This window comes from Periplaneta americana, chromosome 3 (genome assembly GCF_040183065.1).
Source record: "Periplaneta americana isolate PAMFEO1 chromosome 3, P.americana_PAMFEO1_priV1, whole genome shotgun sequence".
In the NCBI taxonomy this organism is placed as follows: domain Eukaryota; kingdom Metazoa; phylum Arthropoda; class Insecta; order Blattodea; family Blattidae; genus Periplaneta; species Periplaneta americana.
Window position 1 is genome coordinate 108,654,140 of NC_091119.1, and position 27,969 is coordinate 108,682,108.

Below are 27,969 nucleotides of genomic sequence, written 5' to 3' on the forward strand. Positions count from 1 at the left end.
AGTTCTCCACAGCATCCATCTTGCTCCATTCTCTATTTAATGTGCTTCGAGGTTTTTCACATAATAGTTACGGAAATATTGGCTATATGGGTTATGTATATATATATATATATATATATATATATATATATATATATATATATATATGTGAATATCAAATAAAATATGCTACAACGTTAATGAAAGTACAACCTTCAATACGAAAATTAGTCATCGTTCAGAGACTAAGACCCACCTCAGAATAACTTGGGAATCATTGTGTATGCCATACGAGTATTTACATCCATGTGTTTTACATAGATTCAAAGCCTGGTCTTTGGAACAATAAGAGTTCTATCGCTAAGCCATAAAGACTTCATAGGGAGTATATCGTTTTGTGTCATACACATACATCGCTGCTACGACTTAATTTCATCCTCGACCATGATGCTTAATATTTCGTGTAAATTACGTGTTAACCCGAATGACACTTAGACAAATTAACACTACAGGAGATCGACCATTTTCTGTGTCAAAGGATGTACATACTTTATTGTATTTTATTACTTTCGAGTATAGACATTTCACACAATCATTATATTTCCGTAAGTTCCCTGTTAATTTTTAAATAAATATGACTGAACGTACTTCCAAATGTTAATTTATTCCTAGATTTTGAGACACAGTATTTCTTTTTTTTTTTTTTTATACATTAGCGAAATACAAGTTAAGACTAACTAAATTATCTTATAACTAATAAAGAAATAAGACCTTATCTTATTTAAACCTCTCTTTACAAACTTGAGTGAATCTACCAAACCAACCTGTAAATAACAGATATTCTCACACTTCCAGTCACGAGAACAGTTCAACTGAATCCATCCAGTAGAAAACAAAATAGGAACTAAAGCACAACTCAAATGTTGGGAAGGAAAATCGAAATCAGTATAGTTCTTCAGTAATATAATTTTTTCAAACAGTCCTTTCTACTCGTGTGAAATGAGAGCTTGTTTGGTAAACTCAATCCGACTCTGCAGGTAAACTGTAGTGTAACAAATGCATAACTAAGACGGCCAGGAACCTGGACAATGCAACTGCATCAATAACCTGAGACTACGACGGCATCCATGCTCCTGGCTAGCAGCACTACCTTGTATACTGGTCTTCATTTACTCGTCCACTAAATAAAAATCGTGTTTATTTATATTTTCAGACTTGTTTAAATGGCTTCAAGAAATCTAATTTATTTTTAAGATTACAGAAAAACCAAGCTTATTAAACCCTTTTTGTAACAGAAATATGTTACATATAATTGTAGTTTAAAGTTGAATACATATTTCAAGTTTATTTAGCCACAATCGGATATAGTATGGTCTAAACAAGATGGATTATGATTTAGAATGTAACGTCATCTTACAGAGCAGTCAAAAGTGCATCAAAGTGAAAGCCAAGGTAACATGCAGAGTAGCAACAACATAACTTTAAAACAATTCTGTTCCTTCTCTGTACATCAAATTTGCAGCCACACAAATTCTATGTGGAATGTTTTGTAATATGCCAGAAACTTCTCGCAAATCCAGTACACTTAATCACCACTGTCTCAAAATAATCACAATAATAATTTTAAAAGAAGAGATAAAATTGTAAGGAAAACCAACAACTTCCTATCTGCCATTATTATGAAACAATGAATATAAGATGATTTTAAGAACACAAACTGAAGGGAGAGAAAAAAAAACAATATCGCTCATCAGTTTCATCGGAAGGATTTTTTTAAGTGGGAGGCCCTAATTTCACAACAATGCCCATACATAAAAAAAAGCTACAAGAACACAAGCAAAGTGTTATCTCATTCACGAAATCAGTTTTAATTATTTTCCGCATCTAAGTCGCCACACTTCTTTATATACTTGAAACAATTGTCTGTGCGATCAACTGCCACAAAGTCTCCACTTGCTTGTCACTCGAAGCTGTTCATAAATAAATGTCACCAGATCAACACTCGCTCGCAGTACCAGTTTACTGCCACGTACAATTAATTGTGTTTGGGTTGAGTGCTCAGACGAGTGCACTCCATCCCATCAGTCTCTAGGCTTGTAATTTATTTTCATTAATTGTTTTCAGGACTTACACATGAGAAAAATAATAAAAATAAAGAAACAGTCTCACAGGCGATCAGACTTAGCCGTCTTCTTTGGGTGGCGTGAACCAGCCTGCAACAGAATCAATACAGTGATAAGAATCATTACGAACAGTTCCCTTCATCCTTTACATAAAATAACAAAGCATATGATCAGAAAACTTTTATTTCAATCTTTCCTCACAAATATTTCACAAAATAAGTACGACATGGATTTATATTTCATCTCCTTTATTTTGAATTACTGACATTATTCTAAGAACTACATGAAACATGTATATCTCCAGTAACCAAGTTCGTTCAGTTGGCAGAGCATCTGATTATGATTTTTATGTGTGCGAGTTCGATTCCAGGCAATGGAAAGGGACTTTCGCTTCACTATGACTTCCACAATAGCTATGGGACCATAAAGCTTCCATGTTCCCAAATTCCTTCACGAAACGTACACTGGAATTTCACCTCTATATACTTAACTACAGTGAAATTCCAGTATAACGAACTTCAGGGGGTACTGTAATTATTTCCGTTATAGTGAAATTTCGTTAAACCTAAATTTGCCTACAAATTGTGTCCCACATTATACAGAGTGATTCAGACCACCCGTAACAGTCATTTCGGAAACTAGTGCATGAAAATTTCCGAGACAAAAATATTTATTACTAAACCACATGTGAACTTTCAATTGAGCTTGATTTCATCAATCAGCTCTAACAGGAAGTAGGGTCAGTGGCGTATCACTTTAAAATTTCAAATAGGAGTCGGGGTCAAATAGGATACCATTTGATAGAGCTCTTCAAAACAAACAACTTTCATAGGAAACGTTTTTATTATTTCCTACTCTTTCAATGAGAAAAGTACGTAAAAGTAATGGGTGATTCGGATCACCCGTAAGTCATTTATTTCGGAAACTGTGCATGAAAATTTTCGAGACAAAATATTTATAACTAAACCACATGTGAACTTTCACTAGAACTTGATTTCATCAATCAGCTCTAACAGGAAGTAGCGTCAGTGGCGTATCACTTTAAAATTTCAAATGAGAGTTGGGTCAAATAGGGTACCATTTGATAGAGCTTTTCAAAACAAACAATTTTCATAGGAAACGTTTTTATTAATTCCTACTCTGCTAGTCACTTGACCACGCCGAATTATTGGAGTCACTGACAGTGTTAGAAGAAGAGTAGCCTACAGGTATGTGCTGCTTAGAACGGCAGATAGTTTGAAAATTTATAAAAAATTAATGGAATTGTCAAGCCTTTCAGTAACATGTCAATATTAATTGTCTTGTTTACATTTTCGTCTTGTAACATTTCTCAATATTGATGACATTATCTTTTTGTACGTTTTCTCTTTGAAAGCGTAGGAATTGATAAAAACGTTTCCTATGAAAGTTGTTTGTTTTGAAGCGCCCTATCAAAAAGTACCATATTTGACCCCGACTCCCATTTGAAATTTTAGAGTGATACGCCACTGAGCCTACTTCCTGTTAGAGCTGATTGATGAAATCAAGCTCAAGTGAAAGTTCACATGTGGTTTAGTTATAAATGAATCGGTCATTTCAAAAAGGTCATGAGTCAAGAAACTGAAATTTTACAGGAGAAAGAAAAAACTACCTACAGCATAAACTACCTAATTTTTAATTCTCATACGACTGTCAATGATTAAAGCGTTATCGAGGAAAATATTACATTATATATTTTTCATTTAACATTTTTTGTTTGGCATAAAACACATTTTCAAAATCAATGACTCATGACCTTTTTGCAATGAACGTCCACATTTTACCAATTAATAAACTATATTTTTAGGAAATAATGTTATAATTATATAAATTGTTTAATGCACCAATATACAATGAATGAGAACACTTATGCGTACTATTTTCATATTATACAGGGTGATTCACAAGGATTTACCGTCCTTTACGGAGGTTATTTCTGAAGACATTTTGAACAAAAAAATGTCAAATAATCATAGTTCCTATTCTCAATATTTTCAGCTAATTTAAAGTTGTTTGTAAAATACGTTTTTCTTTAGTTTGAAGGTAAAAGAATAATACAAATAGAGAATGAACCATTCAGAAGTAGCAGTTCTTTAATTAGAAAGTTTTATGATGCTTAAAATGTGCTGTGAAGTCCTTAGTTGCTTCGTACAGACATCTTTTTCTATTTTTAACTAAAAATTTACATTATTCTAATGCACTTATCACAACAGTTATTATAAATCACACCATTTCCACTGACTTAATTATTTGCAGTTCAATTTTGCATCCTAATTTACAGTCTTGGAGAGTTTGCAACACATTTAAAAAAATGTCGCCGCACGCTTGTAAACGGCACTCGTCATGCTACGTAACTGCATACAGCTATCTTTGATTTCCATAGCACTCGCGCTGGCTGCTGGCTGCTGACTGCACACTGACCAAAATCACGCCTTCACAGCAATGTGTTCCAATAACGAAACGTAACTCTGTTAATGTTGAGAATAGGACCCATGTTTATATGATATTTTTTGCTCAGAATGTCTTCGGAAATAAGCTCCGTAAAGGATGGTAAATCCTCGTGAATCACACTGTATAGCTATATTTTATCTAGAAGAATGAACTCTAATGAAAATCTACACACTTTGGATAGAAGATAGATTGAGAAAGTAGTTTTTTGTTTGTTTGTTTTTAGTCCTCCTGATCATTTTCAACTTCTTTTCCTCCTTGTCTTGGCCTTTCCTGAAGTTGATCGTAAAACTCTGTATACTAAGCTGGAATATATGTACTTCTTCACCTTAAGAATGTTCCCTTTTATTTTCATTGATAGGCATCTGTTTTGAAGGATAAGTCAACTCCGTAGGAAGTACAGGATTCTTGTTGTAACTGTGAAGGAGATTGAATTTCTCTTTGCCGGCACCATCGATGAACTGTTAAGTTTTTATTTGACCAGAGTAGCTTGAGTTGTATTCAAACATCATCCACTTAAAAGGACAAAAAGACATTTTATGTACCTTAGGAATTTTTCCCATACTTGATTCAGAGAGAAAAGTCTTCTTGTAATAAATAGACCAACATCGCTTAAAGTCCAGTACAGGCACAGCATCAATGGTTTCTACTGAGAACTGACACCTTTTTAATCATAACATATTCTTTAGGTAGATAGACCCTATCATAGCTTTTTATCAGTTTCTTTACAGTCCCAGAATCCCTGTTGTTTGGTAGGAAGCTGTGACCTTTTATTGGAAAGAGTAACATTATATAATTTGGAATCACTCTGTTGTTACAATGGATAAACAAAAGCGGATCATTGTGTTGTTTTTAATTTGACTGGCGCACCTGTCAGACAATAGATGCAGCTCAGTTACATTCTGTAGAATATGCTTCTTGATGTAATGAAACAGAAATGAACATACGTCATTTTCACCTTTGTGTGCTTTTTCTTCATGATATACATAAAAATGTGAGAGATTAGTTTTTGATTATGTATGCCAAACATATAACTGTCTCAAATAAAAAATGTTCTATACAGGAATATTTGGCAGCAGCAAATTTTGCATAAAATCAAAGGTCAATCCACAAACATTATTCCCTTTTAGACTAAGTTCAGAAATTTTATTAATATTGGCATACAATTTTTTGACCTTCTACGGTGAACCATTAATTCTGCTATTGCAGCTCGCTTGACGCTGCAAGATGGGAACTGCGTATTTTAGCTGGTAAAACTTGAAGAATCGGATACTGATATCTTTCCACAACCAAGTCTTACCTTCAAATATGGGTACTGAAGTTGAAATGAAAAGGATACAAGAAACACTATTAATTCCCGCGAATGAACATTTTGAATATAGACTACAGATTTAAAGTCAGTCATTGCAAAAAGGTCACGAGTCAAAGACTCATGACCTTTCTGCAAGAAGTGGAAATTTCAAGCTTCGATTTCAGGACTGTTTGAAAGTATATTCATGATCTTCTTACATAGACTGGTCGGGCTACCCCTACATCACAATGTTCAATGCATAACTCATTTTCGTAAAAATGTTGACTCATGACCTTTTTGCAATGACCAATTCAAATATTTTTGTCTCGAAAATTTTCATGCACTAGTTTCCGAAATAAATGACTGTTACGGGTGGTCTGAATCACCCTGTATAATAACAGATACTGTACCTGGTTTAGGTTATATTGTATACACATATTATACTGCAACTTCAATAAGAATCGGTACCATATTGCATATTCGACAACTGAATAATTATTCTTGCATATTTTACAATATTTTATTATGCACCATGACCTTGTTAGGACCAAAACTTAAATTTTACAGAGCAAAACTTATGTTGAACAGGGTTATATAGGTTATACCTGTTTTTTTTTTTAAGCTGGGACATAACAGTTAAGCGGCCGAGCTTGGAATTGCTATGTTGCCAATATAGACTACCATGCTGTCAGCTGATGGAAGCTAGCAATTGACGTTAAGATGGCTGACGTTAAAACATTAATTGACAATTCACGCAAAGGTAAGAAAACAATTAAAAAAGCGATAGAGAATCAAAGACGAAATGTACCATCTGCATTTTGATTGTCTGGACATTACGCTTTTTTTTCCCCAGGTGTCGACAACACACTTTCTTCTGTACAATTGTTCATTTCATTCTTTATATGCTGTATCATTCTCGTGGATAGATTAATTACAATACTTTTCTGTCCTTGCTATAGCTTTCGTTGTTCTTTTTTTCATCGCAGCATTTTATTATATTTGCAATAATGTTTCTTTCTTCACTATAGATTGTCAGTCCTTGTTTCGTCTTTGTCGACATATTTACAATTAATAAACAAAAACAAAAACAGAAAAAAAAACTGCTAACTATATAAGCCTAAACTGAAAGTGTACAATAACATAAATTCCATTAACTGTATTATTATCAACACTAGTAACACTAAAAGCAAACGATAACTAAAGCAATACAAAGACTTGCGGTATATTGAAAACAACAGTCCTATTGAAATTAATAAAACAGTACAATAAAAGCGCCAATATTATTCAACAAAGCCGCAAACACTCTCAGACACGTGAAGTAGATGTTTGTGAAACAGGAATACTGCCGTGAACAGCGCAGTGCGCCTGTTTCCCTTTCGCCTCATCTAAGTACTTCTGACGACTTCTCCTGGTGTGACAACAGTATGCTCATTAACAGTGACCAGGCCATACCAAGCCATGAAATAGAAGAGAAGTGATTTTGGTCTAAGGGAAATAACCCAGCTTTAGAGGAAATACTAGCAGCAACCATAAATCACATTATAAGGTTCATGCATAATGTTACATAACTTTGACAAAGTTATGTTTGGTGACATTGTGTACTTGGTTGTCATGGTAACAGCATGGTTCAACAGCCCCACACAAATTCTCCAGTTTAGCTAATATTATTAAAAAAAATTAACTCATGAAGGGTTTATATGACTTGAATACGCAGTTGTGTTGTCTGACAAATAAATCTGTTTCCATTTCTTCGAGCACTGGTGTCATTTTTTTTTATTGGATCTTGTCCATTCTAATAACATTCCAAATGCTCGTGACAATGCCTGCAATAAGCCTGTAACACATCAAATACTTTATTATATATAAACATAACCTGCTGTCTGTTATTCAAGCAAATGTTGCCGATACATATTATTCAAAATATGCTCAGTTTGATTTCCAATTCCTGCACGAATTAGAACTATTCTATTTTTTTATGCTTGTCACATTTTCTTAACAACACCACATATAAAATATGAGACATTCTCAGTGATAACTTTGGACAGTAGCTGTCAGTGTTCGCTAACATAGTTTAAATGTAAATTATTTAGAAACACAGATTCATTTGCCAAACAATACTGCCAGTCACTTTGAACTGTCTTGTATTAAGCACATAGAAAATATTAATCCTAATATACTATACGGAAACAGATCAACTTATCCCTTTTGGATATTTCTAATCCAAATTTGGAGAGGAAGTTCACATGAAAAACTAGAAAGAGAATCAAGCAAATCCTATGAACTTACCATTTTTCTCATGAATCTGGACTAAAGACTTGAATGATTGTTGTGCTCTTGCCAAACTGTACTGGCCCTATAAAAAAATAAAAAAAACAAATAAATAAAAACTCAATATTATTCATATAATATATTTTATTTACTGTCTCATACATGTCTTGACAGAAAATACGAAGTCATTATTCTGCATTATGATACAGTAATCACATTCGAAACACGCCAATATTTAATAACCATTAAAATATACTGTATTATTTGACAACACTCATACTTCAGTAAAGAATGCTGAATGGAACTCCAGATCAACAGGAAGGGACGAAAAAATTTTGCCTTTCATGTAACACTTTAAAATTATATTTTATTTCGATTCTCTTAGGCTATTCTATCTGAATCCAATAGGCAAACCATACAGTATATAAAAAAATATTCAAACACAGAGAACAGTCACATCATCAGATTCAACTCAACATAGAGCAATGATCTAATGATAATCTATACAGGTTGACGAGCTAAAGAAAATCAAAGTGATGACAATTATTACAACAATAATTACAGTGGCAGTAGAAGCAGAGGTGATTGTGTGAACAAAATAAACTCAACTAGACAAACTACTCCAGATAGAAATTCAAAATGCCTTAAAAACCAAGAATATTAGATATTTTAAACCATCACATTGAATGTACAGTAGTGGCAAAAAAAAAAAAAAAAAACCCAGACCGACAGAATAATCAAAGTCCCCGAAATGAGCCACTGTGCATGCCACACCCGCATTCACAAGATAGCGAGTAATCTATTGAAATTGTTGTAGCTTCGACTGCTGACATAGCCAATTTCGAAAGCCATTAGAAAACAAGCTGGTAAAATTCATGTTCTGGGAATAATAAGTTAATTAAGTAGTAAAATATCGCTGCAATCGAAACGTATTGGGAATAAATTTGAATAAGGAACAAAAAAAAAGTTTCCTTCCCAGGCTGGATTCGAACCACGAAAGTCTTGGTTACCAGTCTATCGTGCTGTCACTGTGCTCCGGAATCACTTGAGAACCAACGTTCCTTGAGAGTCTGTCATACAACAAGTGATTTAAAAGGAGACTACGTTATATGAGTAGCTTTAATTTAGAACTAATTTCATGTAATTTGCATTACTTGTGAAAACAAACGTTTCTGTTACATCTCTTAATTTAATTTAAGTATCACTGGATTGAGAAACTCGCTACTAAATCACGTTATATGTTGCACCTTATCACAAATTTGTAGTCGAAACAGAATGCTATGAACAGATTCTCCTCAAAATGGATGCTGCTAGAGAAACACGTATCAGACTGACAGCTCTGCTAGATGACGGATATTCCATATCTTGGGCTGCAGATAGGCTAGGAATGGCAAAAACTACTGCGAAGAGGTGGGCTTGTCGATACCTAGTAACTGGGGGGGGGGGGGGGGTTGAAAGATGCCGTGGATCTGGGCGTCCGAGAGTTTCAACGGGAAGAGAGGACAGGGCATTACTCCGAATTCGTGAGTGTAATCCTTTTATGTCTTCAAGTCAATTACGAACTCCCTCTCGATTCCCTGGAGGCTGTAATATGGTTGGCAATCGTCTTAAGGCTGCGGGTATTAGGAACTATAGGGCTGCTCGTAAACAAACTCCTACTGAGGAGCAAGCCATAGACCACCTGGCATATGCAAACAGTCTAGATGGCGTCGATTGGGGAAGAGTCATCTTCACTGACGAATCCCAGATCTTGACTAATTATGCAGGACCTGTTTGTGTCTATCGCGAGGCTGGCCAACAGCACAGTCGTGCTTATGTGGCTCCAAACCCAAAGCAGGAGCGCATTAGCATCAAGTTCTGGGTGTGGATGACTTTTCGAGACAAAGCAGGAATGCTACAGCGGATAGATGGGACTCTGCGCACGAATCAGTATATTCATATTTTGCAGCACGTGTTTTACCCTTCTCCCCGTGAACGTTATCCAGATGGACCATTATTGTTCCTGCAGGATAATTACACAGTACACAAATCGATGGGCATTCTGAGATGATTATCAGAGGCGCCAGAGATCGAAGAGATTGCTCCGCCTCCCCTTTCACCCAATATGAACGTTATCGAAAATGCATGGGCCAGACTAAAAGGAAGGACGCGCAAACTGATTGCAGACAGACCACCTCGGAATCATGATGAACTCTGGGAACATGTTCTTGATGCCTGGGAGGATATCGCCCAAGATCTTGACTATTTTCGGATTCCATGCCTAGGCGAGCAGAAGCTGTCAGAGAAGCTGAAGCCTATTGGACAAAATATTAGCACGATGAAAGAGTAATGGAAGGGAGAAAAATTCTCTCCGGCGCCAGGATTTGAACCCGGGTTTTCAGCTCTACGTGCTGATGCTTTATCCACTAAGCCACACTGGATACCAGAATTCCTTAGTCAAAGATTCATTGCCACTAAATTCAATAACTCACTTTCTAGTTACAGACAAACATATCGAGGTCTACCTCAGGGCGCTGTCCTCAGCACAACTTTATTCAATATTTATATAAATGACTTACCCTCCCTATTAGAGGAATCAAACATGAAAACAGCACTATTTGCAGATGATATAGTTTTGTGGATTTCCGGATCTTACAGACATAGAGACAAAATTCAAAATTCTGCTCTTAAAGCTCTAAATCAACTACATGAATGGAATACATCAAATTTGATGACACTCAATTTAAGCAAAAGTAACTACCAAATATTTTCACTTGGTAAAAAAGAAAGAGAATTCAATATCCAATACAATGGCCAACACCTTCCTAGGACTTACGAATCCAAATATCTTGGAGTTATTTTCGATAGTAAGTTAACATGGAGCAACCATTTGAAATACATTTCTGAAAAAGCTCGTAAAAGATTCTCCCTTCTAAAAAAACTAGCAGGAAAGAAATGGGAATTCTCTAGGAATACTTTGAACACTACATACAAAATGTTTATACAGCCAGTGCTGACATACTGCGGAGAAATTTTGATTACTTCACCTTTCATAAACGACATAGAATATGTTCAAAACCAAGCTCTCAGACTCATTACTGGTGGAATCAAAACAACTCCAATAGATTCTATGAGATTCCTCACTAACATTAACAGCATCAAAATGACAATAGAAGAAAAAGCACTGATTCAATATGAAAAACTTATCAGATTACCAGGAAACAATTGGCATTCATACAGTCCTCTCTGTAGATTGAAAACTCAGAAAAGTTTGATATCCATTGTTCAAGAATTAAAACAGAAAATCAATATCCCGAATTTAAAAGAAAACTTACAAATTAAACCAAACCCTTTAACTCTATTAAATATAGAATATAATCTAAATTTAACAGAAGAAATACTGAAATCAGAAGTAAACACTGAAATACTAAAACAATTGTCTTTAGAGACAATTAATATTAGGTACCCTCCACAAAACTGGCTTCATTTATACACTGACGGATCCTTGATCTCCAGAGAACAAGGTGCCGGTGCAGGTGTTATGTGCTGTCTCTTCTCACTTTATAGATCTCTTGGATATGGAACAACAAGTTTTGATGGTGAAATCATTGCAATAAGGGAAAGTCTCAGGAATCTTTTATGCCACATCAATAAATTTAGGAATGCAGTTATATTGTCAGACTCCAAAACAGCTATTCTATCAATCGTCTCTAAACACACACCTTCATCTCCAACAGCAGAAATAACTAAAATGCTCTCTCAATTAATATCACTCAATAAAAGAATTGTATTCCAACGGATACCATCCCATTGTGGAATCCTGGGAAATGAGAATGCGGATGCTTTAGCAAAGAAGGGCAGCACTGCTACTTACAGACCTGTTACTAAATCTACATATTACTCTGTGAAAAGATTTATTCATTCATTCATTCATTTATTTTATTCCATAGATCTTACATGAGCAATGAAGCTTTAAGATGTGGAACATGTCAACATTTTACAATATTACAATTACAATTTTTACAAATTTTTATAGTTTTACAATTTAGTAATTTTCTACAATCTACATACTTAGACTTCAACAAACAAAATTTAATAACACAATCCCAAGGGAAAAAATGGAACTCTCTGCATCAAAATCCACAGTTAATTCCCGATTTACCACGAAAATCGTCTGTAGCTGCATTTAGATTGGCAACAGGCCATGATTGTTTGGCCAAACACCTGCATAGAATTGGAATATATCAGTCCCCTAACTGTCCATTGTGCAACTCAAACCAAAAAATGGATTCGGAACATCTCAAAATCTGTGCTTCAGTGGCTGGTCATGATAATATCTTTGAAAAATATTGGAGTGCAAGAGGTCAAATGACTTCATTGTCAAATGCCTGGCATTAGAAAACAACAACAACAACAACAACACTGGATACCACCCCGGCGTCGGACAGAATTGTCTCTGATTAAGTTCCAACTCTTGGGTTCCCTCTAGCGGCCGCCCTCTGCACTACGTCATTATACGATGAAAGAGTAATGGAGCGGAGAAAAATTCTCTCCGGCGCCGGGATTTGAACCCGGGTTTTCAGCTCTACATGCTGATGCTTTATCCACTAAGCCACACCAGATACCACCCCAGCGTCAGACAGAATTGTCTCTGATTAAGTTCCAACTCTTGGGTTCCCTCTAGTGGCCGCCCTCTGCACTACGTCATAGATGTCTATGAACATAGGACCGAAGTCCACACATGTGCTGAGGTGCACTCGTTATGAGTGACTAGTTGGCCGGGATCCAACGGAATAAGCGCCGTCTTAAATCACGAAGTATGATGACGCAGAATATCTGCATGGAAATATCATATGTACTTCGGTACATTAAAATAATATATATGATATGCGTAAATCACTTTGTGATTTAAGACGGTGCTTATTCCATTGGATCCCAGCCAACTAGTCACTCATAACGAGTGCACCTCAGCACATGTGTGGACTTCGGTCCTATGTTCATAGACATCTCTGACGTAGTGCAGAGGGCAGCCACTAGAGGGAACCCAAGAGTTGGAACTTAATCAGAGACAATTCTGTCCGACGCTGGGGTGGTATCCGGTGTGGCTTAGTGGATAAAGCATCAGCACGTAGAGCTGAAAACCCGGGTTCAAATCCCGGCGCCGGAGAGAATTTTTCTCCGTTCCATTACTCTTTCATCGTATGATGACGCAGAATATCTGCATGGAAATATCATATGTACTTCGGTACATTAAAATAATATATAAAATATTAGTAGTTCAATAGCCTATTTTATTTAATTATTTTTTGTAAATTTTTTAAAATATATTTTTTGTTTTGTTAGCGGAAGACCAGATGCATCTTCCAAATAAATCTTTATTTTTTTAGGCCAAATAATAATCCACATTTTGTTTTACTAAAATGAAATTAGGTCCATGAGCTGTGACAATGAATATTACTATTGTATACTTAAAAAAAAAATTGCCTGCCACAGGAATCAAACCTGCGACCTTTTGCACGATAGTGGCGTGACCCAAGCACCTGAGCCATTCAAAGAAGACGAAAACAGTAACCAGCTGCATGGCTGTTGTTCAACTGCACAGGTGGTTTCGGGTCCAAGGAATATGCACCGACGCTCTGGAATGAACAAGGCTCTGAAATTAGCTACAAGGGTCGGTCCGGTTTTTTTTTTGTTACTACTGTACTTTCAATTATTATCTTTCTCCAAAAGTGAAGTCAGGTGAAAGTTTTTACATTAAAGTTAAGTATTTACTCTGCTAGTTTAATCAAGAAAATATTTCCTTCAGTCAGAACAAATGACATCTTCAGGTCTAGGCTAGTTTCTAAGAAAGTAGTTTTGACACCAAGAGACTGAAATTAAATTTGGAGTGCAGGATATGTATGTATGTATGTATGTATGTATGTATGTATGTATGTATGTATGTATGTATGTATGTATGTATGTATGTATGTATGTATGTATGCTGCAGTAGTGTTCTGCAATGTTCGAACATGAGAGAGACAACTAAGACATTACAAACTTAGTCTTATTTCATACGAAAAACCAATTGTAATATCCATGCTAAAATCACTAAGCAATTAAAACATGAAGGGGTGGGAGTGGAGGACAGCGAATAAGTTTATAATAAGGTGAAACAAACATGACAGGTCTTCTTCTGCAGAGTGAACATCTAACTTCGCTGAACACGACAAACTTTAACTGAACATAGCACTTGTAATGCACGATGCAAGTATGGAATGAATGAATGTATGTATGTATTGTATATGTCAGTCTGTTGACTTTTTGTACAAATCTTGTATTAACTTACACACATGCCTTCCACAAGTTCTACAAACCTTAGTCAGAACATTTGCATCAATGAAAAGATCCCATTTATATTATATTGTCTTGGTTTGAACAACTGAAGTCCCAGAAACTTGTCAGCATTTAATTTTACTGATACATTAAGAGAAAATAACTTAGGTCCACCCTGCATGTATACTCACACATATAACTGCGTTTAAATTAAGATGCAATCCAAGCACACAATATAATTTAAATATGCACGTTTTATGAAGGATGACGTTCATCAAAGATGGTCATATGAATTTTGTTTATAAGCAGACAGAAGTACCGCTGGCAAGACTGTAATTATGAATTAACCAGAGTATATATTTGCATAACCAGTAACTTTCAAATATAGCTCGTTACATAGTGACATAGCAAGTACTGCTTGCAACTGTCCACAGACAATGCTCACCATGGATGGAAACTTGCAATAAGGCTTGCTACTCACAATGCAGATGGCAGTGATAAGTTTTGACCAGATAACATACACAGTATGGAAAAATTTACATTTTATTATATGCGAAACTATGAAAATGTAATATACTTTTATAAACATCTGAAGAAATGATCAATTTCACCTGCGACATATAACATATCAAAACTAAAATCAGAACAAACATTTGTACTTCAAAGAAATTTTCAAAATTTGGTAGTTTTACAGCAGTATGCACAAGAACATAACTATGGACGGAGCACTTGGAGGCTGCAGAGAAAGCGTGTGTGGCATACAGTACCTGGTTACAAACCTTGGCGGCACCAAACTGGATCCGCGCCTTGCCTTTCACTAACGTGGCAGCTATCTGCATGATGACAGCTTCTACCGTGTATGCTGAGCTCCAGCCCTGCTTTGTAAGAAGTTCCATACAAATGGCTCCACCCACCAACACGTAACCACCAGAGATGATTGGATGGACCACACGCACAAATGGTGGCTCAAAAGGATACGTTTCCTTTCAGAACAGACAAAAAATGAAAATCCTGTGAGGAAGCATATAGTTTGTACTTTGTCTCTACGCGCTACTGCATTTACCATGATACATGCCATAAAGGATAAATTTTCCAATCCCAGATTATCACGTCAGGATTAATTTTATCACTTGCAACACTGTCCTTTTGCTTCTGTTTCTTTATGAATGTTGCAAATGATGACACTTTTCAGCCACTTCAGTCTGCTACTATCCTATATCCGAATCACTAAATGCAGCTAATTTAGCCTCCAAACTCGTTTGTTTTCGTGTTACACCTGCTATTATTATTAGCTAATGCTCAAATGTCAAAGACAACAATGGCAGGGACTATAAGGGCAAATTCTGTTAATGGACAAGCATCGTTGAAGCAGGTAGAGCTCTAATGTAACACAATCCTTCCACAGAATGTCAAGACCAGTCAACAAAGGTGTGAAAGAGGTTTGACGAAATAACAGAAAAACATAGTTAAAAGGTGATATTCGTACCAAGTGAAAAGTGAAACACTGAATATCAAAACTAAGTGAACTGAAAAAATTAAAATGTTTTTATTGTTCCATCAGGGTTTCTTCAAAATATGACCACTTTAACAATGGATATAAATAATTCCACCAACTAATTATGAATTCTTTCCTAGAGTTCTTCGAAGTTTCTTTGGAGTCAATCACCGAACACCTTACTCTTCAAATATCCCCACAAGAAGAAACTGCAAGCTGATAAATCTGGCAATCTCTCAGATCATAGTCTGGAAACACCGATTCTGTGAGTGGCAATCCAGTCTGTTGGAACCATGTGTCTGGATTGATTTCAGATTTCATCACAATTTGAGGAGACAAAATTTCTTCAATCACTCGTACCTATCACTCTAATGTAACGATAAAAGAAGAAGAAAGTCATACAGTCGACTTAATCAGCATCTTGTAACATTTGCATTACTTGAATTTTGTATGAATACATGTGCAAATCCTTATGAAGAATCGTTTGGACAGAAAGCTTAGGGTTATGCAGCACAGCAGCTCTCACAGTGTTCATGTTTCTGGGAGTATGTACAGTTTTTTGTTTACTTGAAGGCTTCTTCAACATAGATCCAGTTTCTTCAAAATTCTGCATTCACATTTTAATGATATGGGTTAATGGTAACACTTGATTGCAATAGATATTATAATGATGTTGAAACAGCTGTTGCTGTTGTACAGCCACAAAACTATCTTCATTTTTGTAATATGCTTGGAATGGAATTTTTGGAAGCAGTGGCACTCTCAAGCTAGGCACATTCCCAAACCCACTGGCTGACTACACTAAGGTTCGCTGTGTACCCAGGGTTAGAGCAGACAACCCCCTCGTCCCTAAGCTAGCCCCTTCATATGTTGCCATAGTGGAATGCTATGGAATGATTATGAAATGGAGAAATGTTGACAAAATGATGTAATGCCTAATATGGGGAAATGGGAGAACCCTGAGAAAAAAGTGCAACTACAACCTTATACACCAGAAGTGTCACTAAGGATTTTCAATTAAAAATTCCCAGGCCTGACCGGGATTCGAATCCAAACTAGGCTGAAGGTCTGACCACTGCAGAGGGCTTGTAATATGCTTACTAGCAAATGCACATTGTGTACCTATCCAACACTTTCGAAACAATCGATGTGCACCCATTCAACACTTCATTATTAACTAAATGCTATACAATGAAGGATCAATTTTTACTGGCAACAATTAAAATAAATGAATGTGACCAAAAACAATAAATATTTATAATCGCCCATTTCATTGGCTCACCCTGTATGACACTTTTATCACAATGTAAATTAATTTGGTCACTGCTGATTTACACAAATGGTTCTTGATATGAAAAGAAATTTACTCAGCTTGGTTCAAACTGGCACCTCAATGTTCGGAGAGTGCTATCAAAGCAGCTATAAAATGGAGCACTCAAAATAATTAGATATATGCTTGTTCAGTAAGAACTGAAAAGAAGAAGAAGAGGTGTTACAATTGGTAAATAGTAAGTACAACACAATCCTTGTTGTAGTGATTAGACAGCCCATTAACAACTCCCCTACGCACCTTGGGTTCGATGCCACGTAAGTGTTTTCGGAAATGAAAAAGCTGATGAAATAGAAATATCAAATATACTGTCTTTTGCAATCTATATCTCAAGTTAATCATAAAAAGTTAAATGAACGAACTATGGAACCAACAATAAAGACAAACAGATTTCGAGCGTGAACTTCAGGGTCACCATATTCTCCAACCCTTTACAAAAACTATTTTAATGACTTTCTCGACATTTGTTATTCTACTTTATTTACCCATAATGATATTGTTATAATAAATTGTGTTTATACTACTTGCAAGTTCTTTCCTAAATTAGTTTACTCTCACATAGCTTACTTTATTGGTATATAATAATAATAATAATAATAATAATAATAATAATAATAATAATAATAATAATAATAATAATAACAACAACAACAACATTTCAACCACCTTAATAAAAGATAAGATTCTCCATATTGGATATTCAATATGTAGTGCTGTACCTTGAACGTCATGTTAAGTAAAATGCTATCTTTTCCTTCCTTTTCTTTGAGCAGCACCAAATCATTATGTAACGGAGAGTCTGGATCAACACTCATCAGTCGGATGTTCCACTCGTACAAACTATCATTCACCAAGTCAATGCTATACATCCCTGTAACATATATTAAATGCTATGTACAAACTGGAAGGTCCGAAGTTCGAGATCAACTTTAGCAATTGCAGCATTGCAGCACGCGCGCGCGCACACAAAGATATATACAGGCTGTATCTCTTGACCATATTTTTTCGGAATGTAGGCAACACTGAATTTTACGGGTAACATTGAAATTCTGGTGACCTTCGTATAGAGAAATCTCCCTGCACACATGCCAGACGCTTTACCTATACTCTACTGGTGACTTTAATAAACAAGGGAATAGTTAGTTGTATGTACGAAACTGCGTCCACAAGTGATACACAAGGAGCACAGATTCATATTTGCGGGCACTGTCTATGAGTAATGTGCAGGACTGTATAACTTAAAAAAAAAATAGGGGTAAGAGTTACACCCGGTATATATAAATAAATAATGTGCGACTTATTTCCTCATGGCCCTTTCTCAAACTTAAGTTCATTAAGTTCATTTTTTTCTCAAAAAACTTCTCACAATGACAAATCACTCTACTGAAAACAAAATTATAAAGGCCTCATTTGACAATTATCCATCTTGTACTGTAATATAACACATTACAATACATAATCGTAAATAACAATTACATGCTGACTAAGATTTCATAGTTGCATGGCTTCCTAAATATATATATATATATATATATATATATATATATATATATATATATATATATATATATATTATTACCTTGTTGCTAAAGTTTTAAATCTCGTAGTTTAATATCGTTCAGTTATTTGTATCTAGTTCAATCTAATGCCCAGGAGCTTGGATTGCCTCTATTTTCCTTTCACTTATAATATTAAACTATAAAATTTCAATCTCATCTTATAGGTACAAGTAAACATATATATATATATATACAGTATAAACGAACAAATAAAAATTAGCTGTATATAATCTATGGTAATGGAAAACATGCCTCTCCTCTACTTGTAAACGAAAGCACAGGCGTACTTTTATTGTGAAAAGTAACTGTGTACAGGATACTACTGTGTGATTCTTGCTGTTGTTCATGCATACCAATATGCTGGCTCCTGCCAAGCAACAGCATTAAGAGCCCAGACTATACCACGCACTTGCATAACAGAAATTATACAATTTGTACATGAACGAAAAAACAGCCATTATTAATACAGCAGACTCTTGCTAGTCGGTCATTTCTTGCATAGAGAAGTGCTGGATTACTGAGTGCTTAAAATGCTTAATGTTGTAAGCTGAGTCAACCACTCCACTTGTACTTATAAATCGAAACTAGAATATTCCACACATGGCTGAAGCATGTATATGTATATAAGTACATATGTGTATAAGTAATGCAGTATAACACATGGCACCGGTGCAAATTTCCCAGAAAACTATTACAGTAAAAGTGATAAGAAGTACTGTACATTAGAAGGAAGCTGAATAATTTCTTTAAAGTTCTCCATATAATGTGAGTTTTAGTATAGCCCGTCACATCCGGTTACAACAATTCTTTTACTATTTAATGCAGTATCATTTAGAGTGTTGAATCATGTTTTGAAGTTTGCACGTTCTTGCACATTTATCAGTAATTTAATTTTTTTCAGTGGTGATGCATACGGTAACATGGCAGCAACTGTTCCATGTTTGGCTTAATGGCAGAAAAGACTCATGGAATAAGGAAGTTTCTAATCACTGTATGAGTGTTTTAGGCCTGCAACATTATTTACACTACACAGGAAAATACTAGCCAACCTATTATTCATAATAACAAAACACTAACAGATAGTAGAGATATAGCAAACGCATTTAATAAACACTACTCAAACTCTCACAGATTACATCCCAATATCAAAAAAACTGACAAATTTATCAAAAGAGAATTACATAAAAATAATAAAAACAATATTACTAGTACAAAACCTGAAATATTTCATCAAAATTTTACTTCCAAAGAATTAAATATAGCTATACAAAATTTAAAAACCAAGAAATTTCCTGGCACCGACAACATTCATTCCGAATTTTTTAATCATCTGGGGGAAAAAGCCAAGTCTGTACTTTTATCCATTTTCAATTTATCATGGAACACCTCAATTCCTGCAGCATGGAAAAAAGCAATCATTGTACCAATTCACAAAAAAGGGAAACCTGCTCATGATGTTAATAGTTATCGACCAATAGCACTGTTAAGCATGATAGCAAAAACCATGGAGTCCATGATCTCCAACAGATTAACTTGGTATTTAGAATCCCAAAATCTTTTATCACCAAGACAAGCCGGCTTTCGACAACTACACTCTACCAATGAACAAGTCATACGCCTCGGCCAAGAAATAAAAGATAGATTTAACAAGAAAGAAGATACCTTGGCAATATTTATTGACTTTCAGTTAGCATATGACTCTGTTTGGAGAAATAAATTATTACTAAAACTCCAGAAATTAGGTATCTCCAGCAATATGTTCAGATGGATATCAGAATTCCTTAGTCAAAGATTCATTGCCACTAAATTCAATAACTCACTTTCTAGTTAAAGACAAACATATCGAGGTCTCCTCAGGGCGCTGTCCTCAGCACAACTTTATTCAATATTTATATAAATGACTTACCCTCCCTATTAGAGGAATCAAACATGAAAACAGCACTATTTGCACATGATATAGTTTTGTGGACTTCCGGATCTTACAGACATAGAGACAAAATTCAAAATTCTGCTCTTAAAGCTCTAAATCAACTACATGAATGGAATACATCAAATTTGATGACACTCAATTTAAGCAAAAGTAACTACCAAATATTTTCACTTGGTAAAAAAGAAAGAGAATTCAATATCCAATACAATGGCCAACACCTTCCTAGGACTTATGAATCCAGATATCTTGAAGTTATTTTCGATAGTAAGTTAACATGGAGCAACCATTTGAAATACTTCGAAATTTTCTCGGGCTTCCAGCCAGGTCATAAGTTGGTGATCCACCGACGTTTCGAGGATGTTCATCTTCCTCATCTTCAGGGTTAAATGATATCTGAGGGTACCTAGCTCCTTAATTTATAGTGCCAGAGGGGGTCAGCCGAGGAGCTGATATAAAAAATGCTGCGGTTGCAACCCTGACACACGTCACTACTTTTAAGCTTCACGCAGCATGAAAAAGTAGCGAGCAGCAGGTTTGGCAGCAGCTACTTTTCGGGTTGCACCGTTGTTCACATGTCACAGTACGACAGTTGCGCAGTTTTTTGTACTGCATCGCTGCAAAAGTAGCGACGTGTGACCGTACCTTAACGGACTGTTATAAAACCTTGCACAGTCCTTACAGGTGACACATATTTGTTGTGTACAAATTGTGATTACATTTACACAAGAAAACTACTCCTTTATAGTGAGTGAATTTAGACAGAACAGAATTAATAACTTTTCTCCTATCTATCAGATTTTTTATGAAATATTGTATGGAAGTTACAGGTAGCATATATATTTGTATACAAAGTATGTTTACAGTTCCATAAGAGGAACTACCTATTTGTAGGGGGTGTACATAAACAAAATTAATAACTTCTCTCCTATCTAACAAATTTTTAAGAAAATTTATACTGAAGTTACAGATAGAATATATTTTTTGTCTACAAAGCCTGAATATATTTAGGAACTGTCCCTATATAATGGTGCATTCAGACAAAACTAATACTTTCTCTCCAATATAATATATTTTTATGAAAGTTTGTAAAACAATTAAGCCTACAGGTAGCATACAGATGTAATCTGAGTTTGTACAGAAAAAAATATATACTACCTGTAACTTCTGTAAAAAGTTCCACAAAAAACTGTTACGTAGGAGGAAAGTTAATTTTGTGTAAATGCACTCCCTTTAAAGGAGTAGATCCTCTTATGGAACCGTAAATATAGTTTGTATACAAAAATATATGCTACCTGTAACTTCCGTACAATATTTCTTAAAAATCTGTTAGATAGGAAAGAAGTTATTTTGTCTACAACCAATCCCTATGAAGGGGTAGTCCCTCTTAATTAGAGTTTGTGCACAAAAAAGATGTGCCATCTATAAGGTCTATGCAATGTTTCATAACAATTCATTGTTAATTTTGTCCAGCTAGATTTACGTTTTAGCACACTGTGTGCTGTAGTAAAAAAATCTGACAAGATAAAGTTATAAATTGATGAAAAAAAAACTTTCAATTCTAATATTTGTATGGAGAAATTTTAACATTACTAACGAAAGAGTTGAATAATATAATATATATATATATATATATATAAGCAAATATTCCGAACAAAAGTGGTAGTTTTTACTAGACAATATTATTTTTTAAAATAAAAACCCGAGGAAGAATTTTATAAATTAGTTATTTAAGAACTCTTTCTCAACTGCATGGTTATTTAGCACTGGTGGACTTAAAGGAAAGATGAGACTGAGGATTTGCTATGCGATGAACTGAAAATAGCTTTACAAATTGGGAATACCTCGTGAAAAAACCCAGTCAGGCAATTAGCTCAAGGGGATTTGAACCAATGACCAAAAAGTAGTTATGCATGAATTTGATTTGCTAATCCCTAAGCTATGCCAGACACCTTGGGGAAAAAGACAAATAAAATGCGTAACTTTATAACAAGAGCAATGAAATTAAATTTAGCAAAAAAATAACAGGGAAATGAATAAGAAATTAAATAAGGATCCCCATCATCATGAATTACAAATAAGATATAATAACAATCACATAAATAAGAGACGAGAACGAAAATGTATCCCATTCTAAAAAAAAAATACAATACAGCTATTAACTGTAACATAAGTACTGATTTTGAATGCATCCAACAAACTATAAGCAGAAGCAATAAGAAAACACAAACACAATCAAGTTGCTACCTAGACAGAACTTGAAAACAAAGAAAATAAACAACAGTAAACAGAGTATGGACAGATTCAGATTCTATCTTCAATTTAATTTTCATGGGTTCTAAATCACAATTTATGATGGTTCTTATCATACTCACCTTTCTTAAAGCTGTCAGACCTGTAAATATCCCGTAGTTCCTTCATGAGCCTGTCAGTTGCTTGCACAGATCCAGAGACAGACCCTTTTAGATAATCTTGCCTCTGATTCTGTCGTAGCCGTTCTAGTGTTGCCAAGTGTTCCGTGTCCATTTCATCCATCTGAAAATGCACATCACTTTTAAACAACAACCATACTTTTTTATTTTATTTTATTAGTGTTTTGTTCATTTGTCTGTATGTCATTCATTTACTCATTTCTTTTCTTTTTCTTGTATTTCCATAAAAATTATTCTTTCCAATTACAAGAGTTAAATCCGCAACAACTCATTTTTCATGTTATTTTCTATCTGAAGTGCAAGCATTTTTCGCTAATAACAAAATGTTCATCCTGCACTATAGTGATGTGGTCTAAAACAGCATGCCTGAATTCGTGTAAAGAATGAGTGCTGGTTCCAGTCCTCATTGAGAAGGAATTTTCTCATGAAATGTCGGCCAGTGTACAGGACAAGTATCTATCCAGCAACATGATGAATTTGGGGAGCTAAGCTAGATAGTGAAATCCAATTTCAGAAATCAGCTATAATGACTGAAAGGGGGGGGGGATTATCGTGCTGAGCACACATTACCTCTGTAGGCTACTGGATGGATGATTGTTCACCTCTGGACGTGGACGTGAGACCAGCAGTCAGCTGGTTTGCCTTAGCCCTTCATGGGCTGTTGCACCTCTGATTTAATTTCTAACAAAATATTCAATTAAATACAGATTTCGGTAGGTCTCCAGCTGAAAACTCCTTCAGACCGAAAACTTTAGGAGTTAAAACACATCTATACAAATGCAAAACTAATGTAACCAAAACCATTATGGAAACAGAGAAAAACACAAGGACCATTTTTCCGTAAAAGCTTTAGTTTTCTGAACACTTATATACTCTCAGAACCTGTACTGCTTACTCGCCACAGATAATTTGAGCCAGATAGATACACCAACGGTCGATCTTTACTAGGATCAATGAAGCCATGTCCATAGCACACTAATGTCTGAAAAGTAGGAAAGACGAAAACAGGAGCAATTTCCTTTCAGAAAAAGCTACTGTTGGGACTGGCCAAAGAGAGAATAAGAGTATATCTCATTACAAACCATTAATATTCTTTAATTTTTCTAACATATTTTAAGTGGTAAAATAATAAAAGTGATTCCAAAATATGATTTTTTACAAAATGAAGAGATTCTAATTAAATTGCACAATTAGTACATAAGCTTAAGTACACTTTCTGGGGGAGGGGGAAGAGGGGGGATAAAAAAAGTTTTGTGGAAAATTAGTATTTATTTTTATTTGGGTTAACGGCAAACAATTTCAATTATGCATGTATTTTTTTTTCATGACACTTCTAGAAAATAAATTATGTTGTTGCTGTTTTCTAATGCCAGGTGTTTGACAATAAAGTCATTTGACCTCTTGCACTCCAATGTTTTTCAAAGATATTATCATGACCAGCCACTGAAGCTGCAAAAGGGTATCTGTCGGATACAGGGGGGAGAGCCATTAATCCTTCCCATTGAAGGCTTTAAGGAACCAACCTGGACAAATACCCAATGTCCCATCCCTACCTTCCCGTGGTGCAGCTGTTAGTAAGCATAATTTTACAAGCTGAACTAAAGGGAGGGGCTACTCATCAATCAGCACTGGTCAGCTTGATGAGTGAATGACTGAATTTGGTATAATTTTCCTCTATCCAATACCTAATTCCCTCTTTACCCTTTCCTGAACTCTTACTTTCTTCGACCCTGACGGCATTAGAGCATTTGAGGCCTAGGGGTTCATTTCCCTTTCCTTCCTCCTCTTTCTACTTTTCTGTTCCTAGTGCTGACCTGCTATGGCACTAAAATCGTCCTCCAGTGGCTTAAGGAGGGAAAGCTGGTGATCAACAATATCTCCCAGCTAGGTCCAATGGACCCGTCGACCAACAGCAGGTGTGGTCCTCCAGACATTCTAGGGATTGTGTGTGAATGAAGTAGCCACCAAAACGTTAAAATATGGTGTTCACTTAAATCAGCTACAACTTGCCATTTTTCACTCCAATATGAAATGAGTACCATTAAGGTAAAATTATCCGGAGGTAAAATAGTCCCCCAATTGGATCTCCGGGCGGGGACTACTTTAATGGTACAGAATCAACTAAACATCTTACAATGGAATGCTGGCAGTATAACATCAGCCAAGAAGACTGAACTAGCCAATATACTCTCAGAAAATAAATTATAAATAGCAATATTATTGCTAACATGACTAAGAACTCAACTTTTGCAAACACATGAAATTTACTGTAAAATCAGAAAGTATGTGTAGTCTCATAACACCAATTTATTTTTGTGAAACCATTAGCCAAGGTACCTTCAATGGATTAATAAGTAATGTCATAGGTAAGTGAAAATTTTCCATAAACAGGCTATAGCAATTTTTTCTTACAAATAAGCAACTCCAGTACAGACCTTGTATCTTCAAAACTTCGTTTTAAGGAAATAGGATCTTTTACATAAATCAGTTACCTATAAAGTGTTAAGGTTAATAAAAAAACTGTTCCAAACTTTTAGATTTTCAATAGATTTTTATGATTCACTTAGAAAAATTAATACAACTCACGCTAATTAGGAGACATAACAAGGAGTGGCATAAGGACTAAATAACCTATTTAAAAGAGAGAGAACATGTTACAAAGACACAAACAATAATACTTACAGTACTTGCTTCAGTATAGGAGGCAAGACCTGTCCTGTGACCTTATCATGTGCCATGGCTGTATCACCAATGAGTATGGAGGGGAAAGACAGGTTTTAGTCTGAGATGAACTTTCGTGTCTGTAGATTCGTATGATATTAATCATCATTAAATAAACTCTCTTTCTTATAGCTCATTCTTTCCCATACTGCACAGCTCGCATGCCAGGTCTCGCCTCCTCATCTTAAAAATAATTATATGAATAACTTACAATTCAACTTACAGTTCGACAGACAAGAAAGTAGAATAAGTGCTGCATGTTCACTTCAGTCAAATTTCACCCATAGCATTTAGTCTGCTGGATTGTAACCACAAGTAGAACACAGGTAGTTCAAAACAGTCATACACGTTAAACATTTACTTCCCTCAATAAGGGAGGGCAAACATTTACTTCCCTCAATAAGGGAGGGCAGTACAGGCTACTTCTACTGCAGAACATCTGTAACATTGCAATCTACTCGCCATGGAACGCTACTCAAAGAGGATTTCAGAAATAATTTACCAACCAATTCATCATCCACAAAAAGAAGAAGAGAAATCAACACTGGTTGTATTGTAACACAAATGGTCCATCAGTGTTATCAATGTGTCTCATCTTCTAACTGTACCCATTCACCCAATATAGTAGTGTTCGCATAGAGAACTCAATTCATTTAATTAGTTTCAGTCATCAGGGTTTAGAATTAGCGATGTCCTCATTTGTATTACAGCTCACCTTACTCTTAGCAACACCCTCGCCTTCATCCATTTCAAGGTGAAGATCCTCCTCTCCCTCCTCATCATCGTCATCATCTTCGTCGTCCATATCGCGATCCTCCTCGAGGCGGTCTGGAAGTCGATAGCCTGTTGCAGTTGGCATTGTGAGCAGGGCAATGTCCGGAGGCTCTGGGATGCAGTGTAGTCGACATAGTTCCCGCAAGAGAATACCAACTTGGTTCAGGACCTGTGGGAAAACAAGCATAGGACATCCATCCTCAACTTACCAAATTAATGGTATCAATATTTCATGACAACAGAACTATACCTTAAGATGGTCACTCATGTTGATGTTGATGGTAAAGGCTGGATATGAATGAATGTCAATTTTGTGTGAGAAAATAATCACGAAATCGTTTAGGTGTTTGACTGATTGCATATATGTCATTAGATTCGAGGACAGATAGTTCAAAACTGGCCATCGGTGATGGATTTTCTGGACGTTAAAATCTTTACAATGTAAATCTTTGAAATGTAAAGCTGAATGTCCTATACCATAAACTTTCAATACATAGAATAATTATGTCCCTAAATGAGAGGGTTTCATGTAAAATATACTTAAAATTCAATTGTGCCAGTCATTGGATGATGTGGATAAAAGTGAGGCTGAAGATGCATCTCAGAATTTCAAGATCAATCTCACCGTCAGGTGGATAAAAACATGTGTCTCAATTGTTACCTGTGACCACTGAAGTCCAATAGAATTCCACTAACGAGATGTATCTCAATCGAGAGGTGGAAGAAGTTTAAATGGATTTTGTACAATTGAGATTGATCTTAAAAACTTCTGAGTTACCTCCGTAGATATTTCAACAGTTGACAGTGAAGTTGGAAAGTAGAATGGCAGAGTTCATGACGTTGGCTAAGAGGAAAAGTAAAATGTACAAGATTCGGAGGGATTCTCATGTTCAAAATTATACAGAATTGTATCGATTTGAAAGACAAAATGTGCAGTATCTCTCGGAACACTTTTTTATGAGGCGTGGTGGGGCTCTCAGTGTAGAACAAAAAAATGAAGATTTTCTTACAATGTGGAGGACCCAGGTAGTAATCACAGTGGTGAGGCAGAGGATATTGGTGTGGATCGGAGTACGGTGTCTGATACATTTTGGGACTTCGCTCAGAAAACTCAATTAAGTTTCTATCCACAACAGAGACACTAGAAAATGCAAAGTTAGAATGGCAAGAGCGGTACACATTCACCCACGCATTAGCAGCAGTAAATTGCACCAATGTGCTAATTAAAAAAACGCAGGGGTTAAGAGAGAAGTTTTATATGATATTCTTATTGAATTTGGTATTCCCAAGAAACTAGTTCAATTAATTAA

At 35.5% G+C, this 27,969-nt stretch overlaps 1 protein-coding gene across 4 annotated transcripts in view; it reads right to left on the reverse strand.

Moving 5' to 3' along the window:
* Positions 1–624: 624 nt before the first annotated feature.
* LOC138696364 (ubiquitin-conjugating enzyme E2 Q1) overlaps positions 625–27,969 on the reverse strand; it is a 54,938-nt gene continuing 27,593 nt past the window's right edge. For 3 of the 4 annotated variants that reach the window (XM_069821221.1, XM_069821223.1, XM_069821224.1), the window contains exons 3-8: positions 26,601–26,828; positions 23,108–23,267; positions 17,966–18,117; positions 15,189–15,404; positions 8,146–8,212; positions 625–2,192 (exon numbers count right to left, since the gene is read on the reverse strand). In XM_069821221.1, coding sequence (XP_069677322.1) covers positions 2,161–2,192; positions 8,146–8,212; positions 15,189–15,404; positions 17,966–18,117; positions 23,108–23,267; positions 26,601–26,828 — 855 coding nt within the window. In that variant the 3' untranslated portion in view covers positions 625–2,160. The remainder of the gene's footprint in view (positions 2,193–8,145; positions 8,213–15,188; positions 15,405–17,965; positions 18,118–23,107; positions 23,268–26,600; positions 26,829–27,969) is intronic. The other variant, XM_069821222.1, reaches the window with a different exon arrangement.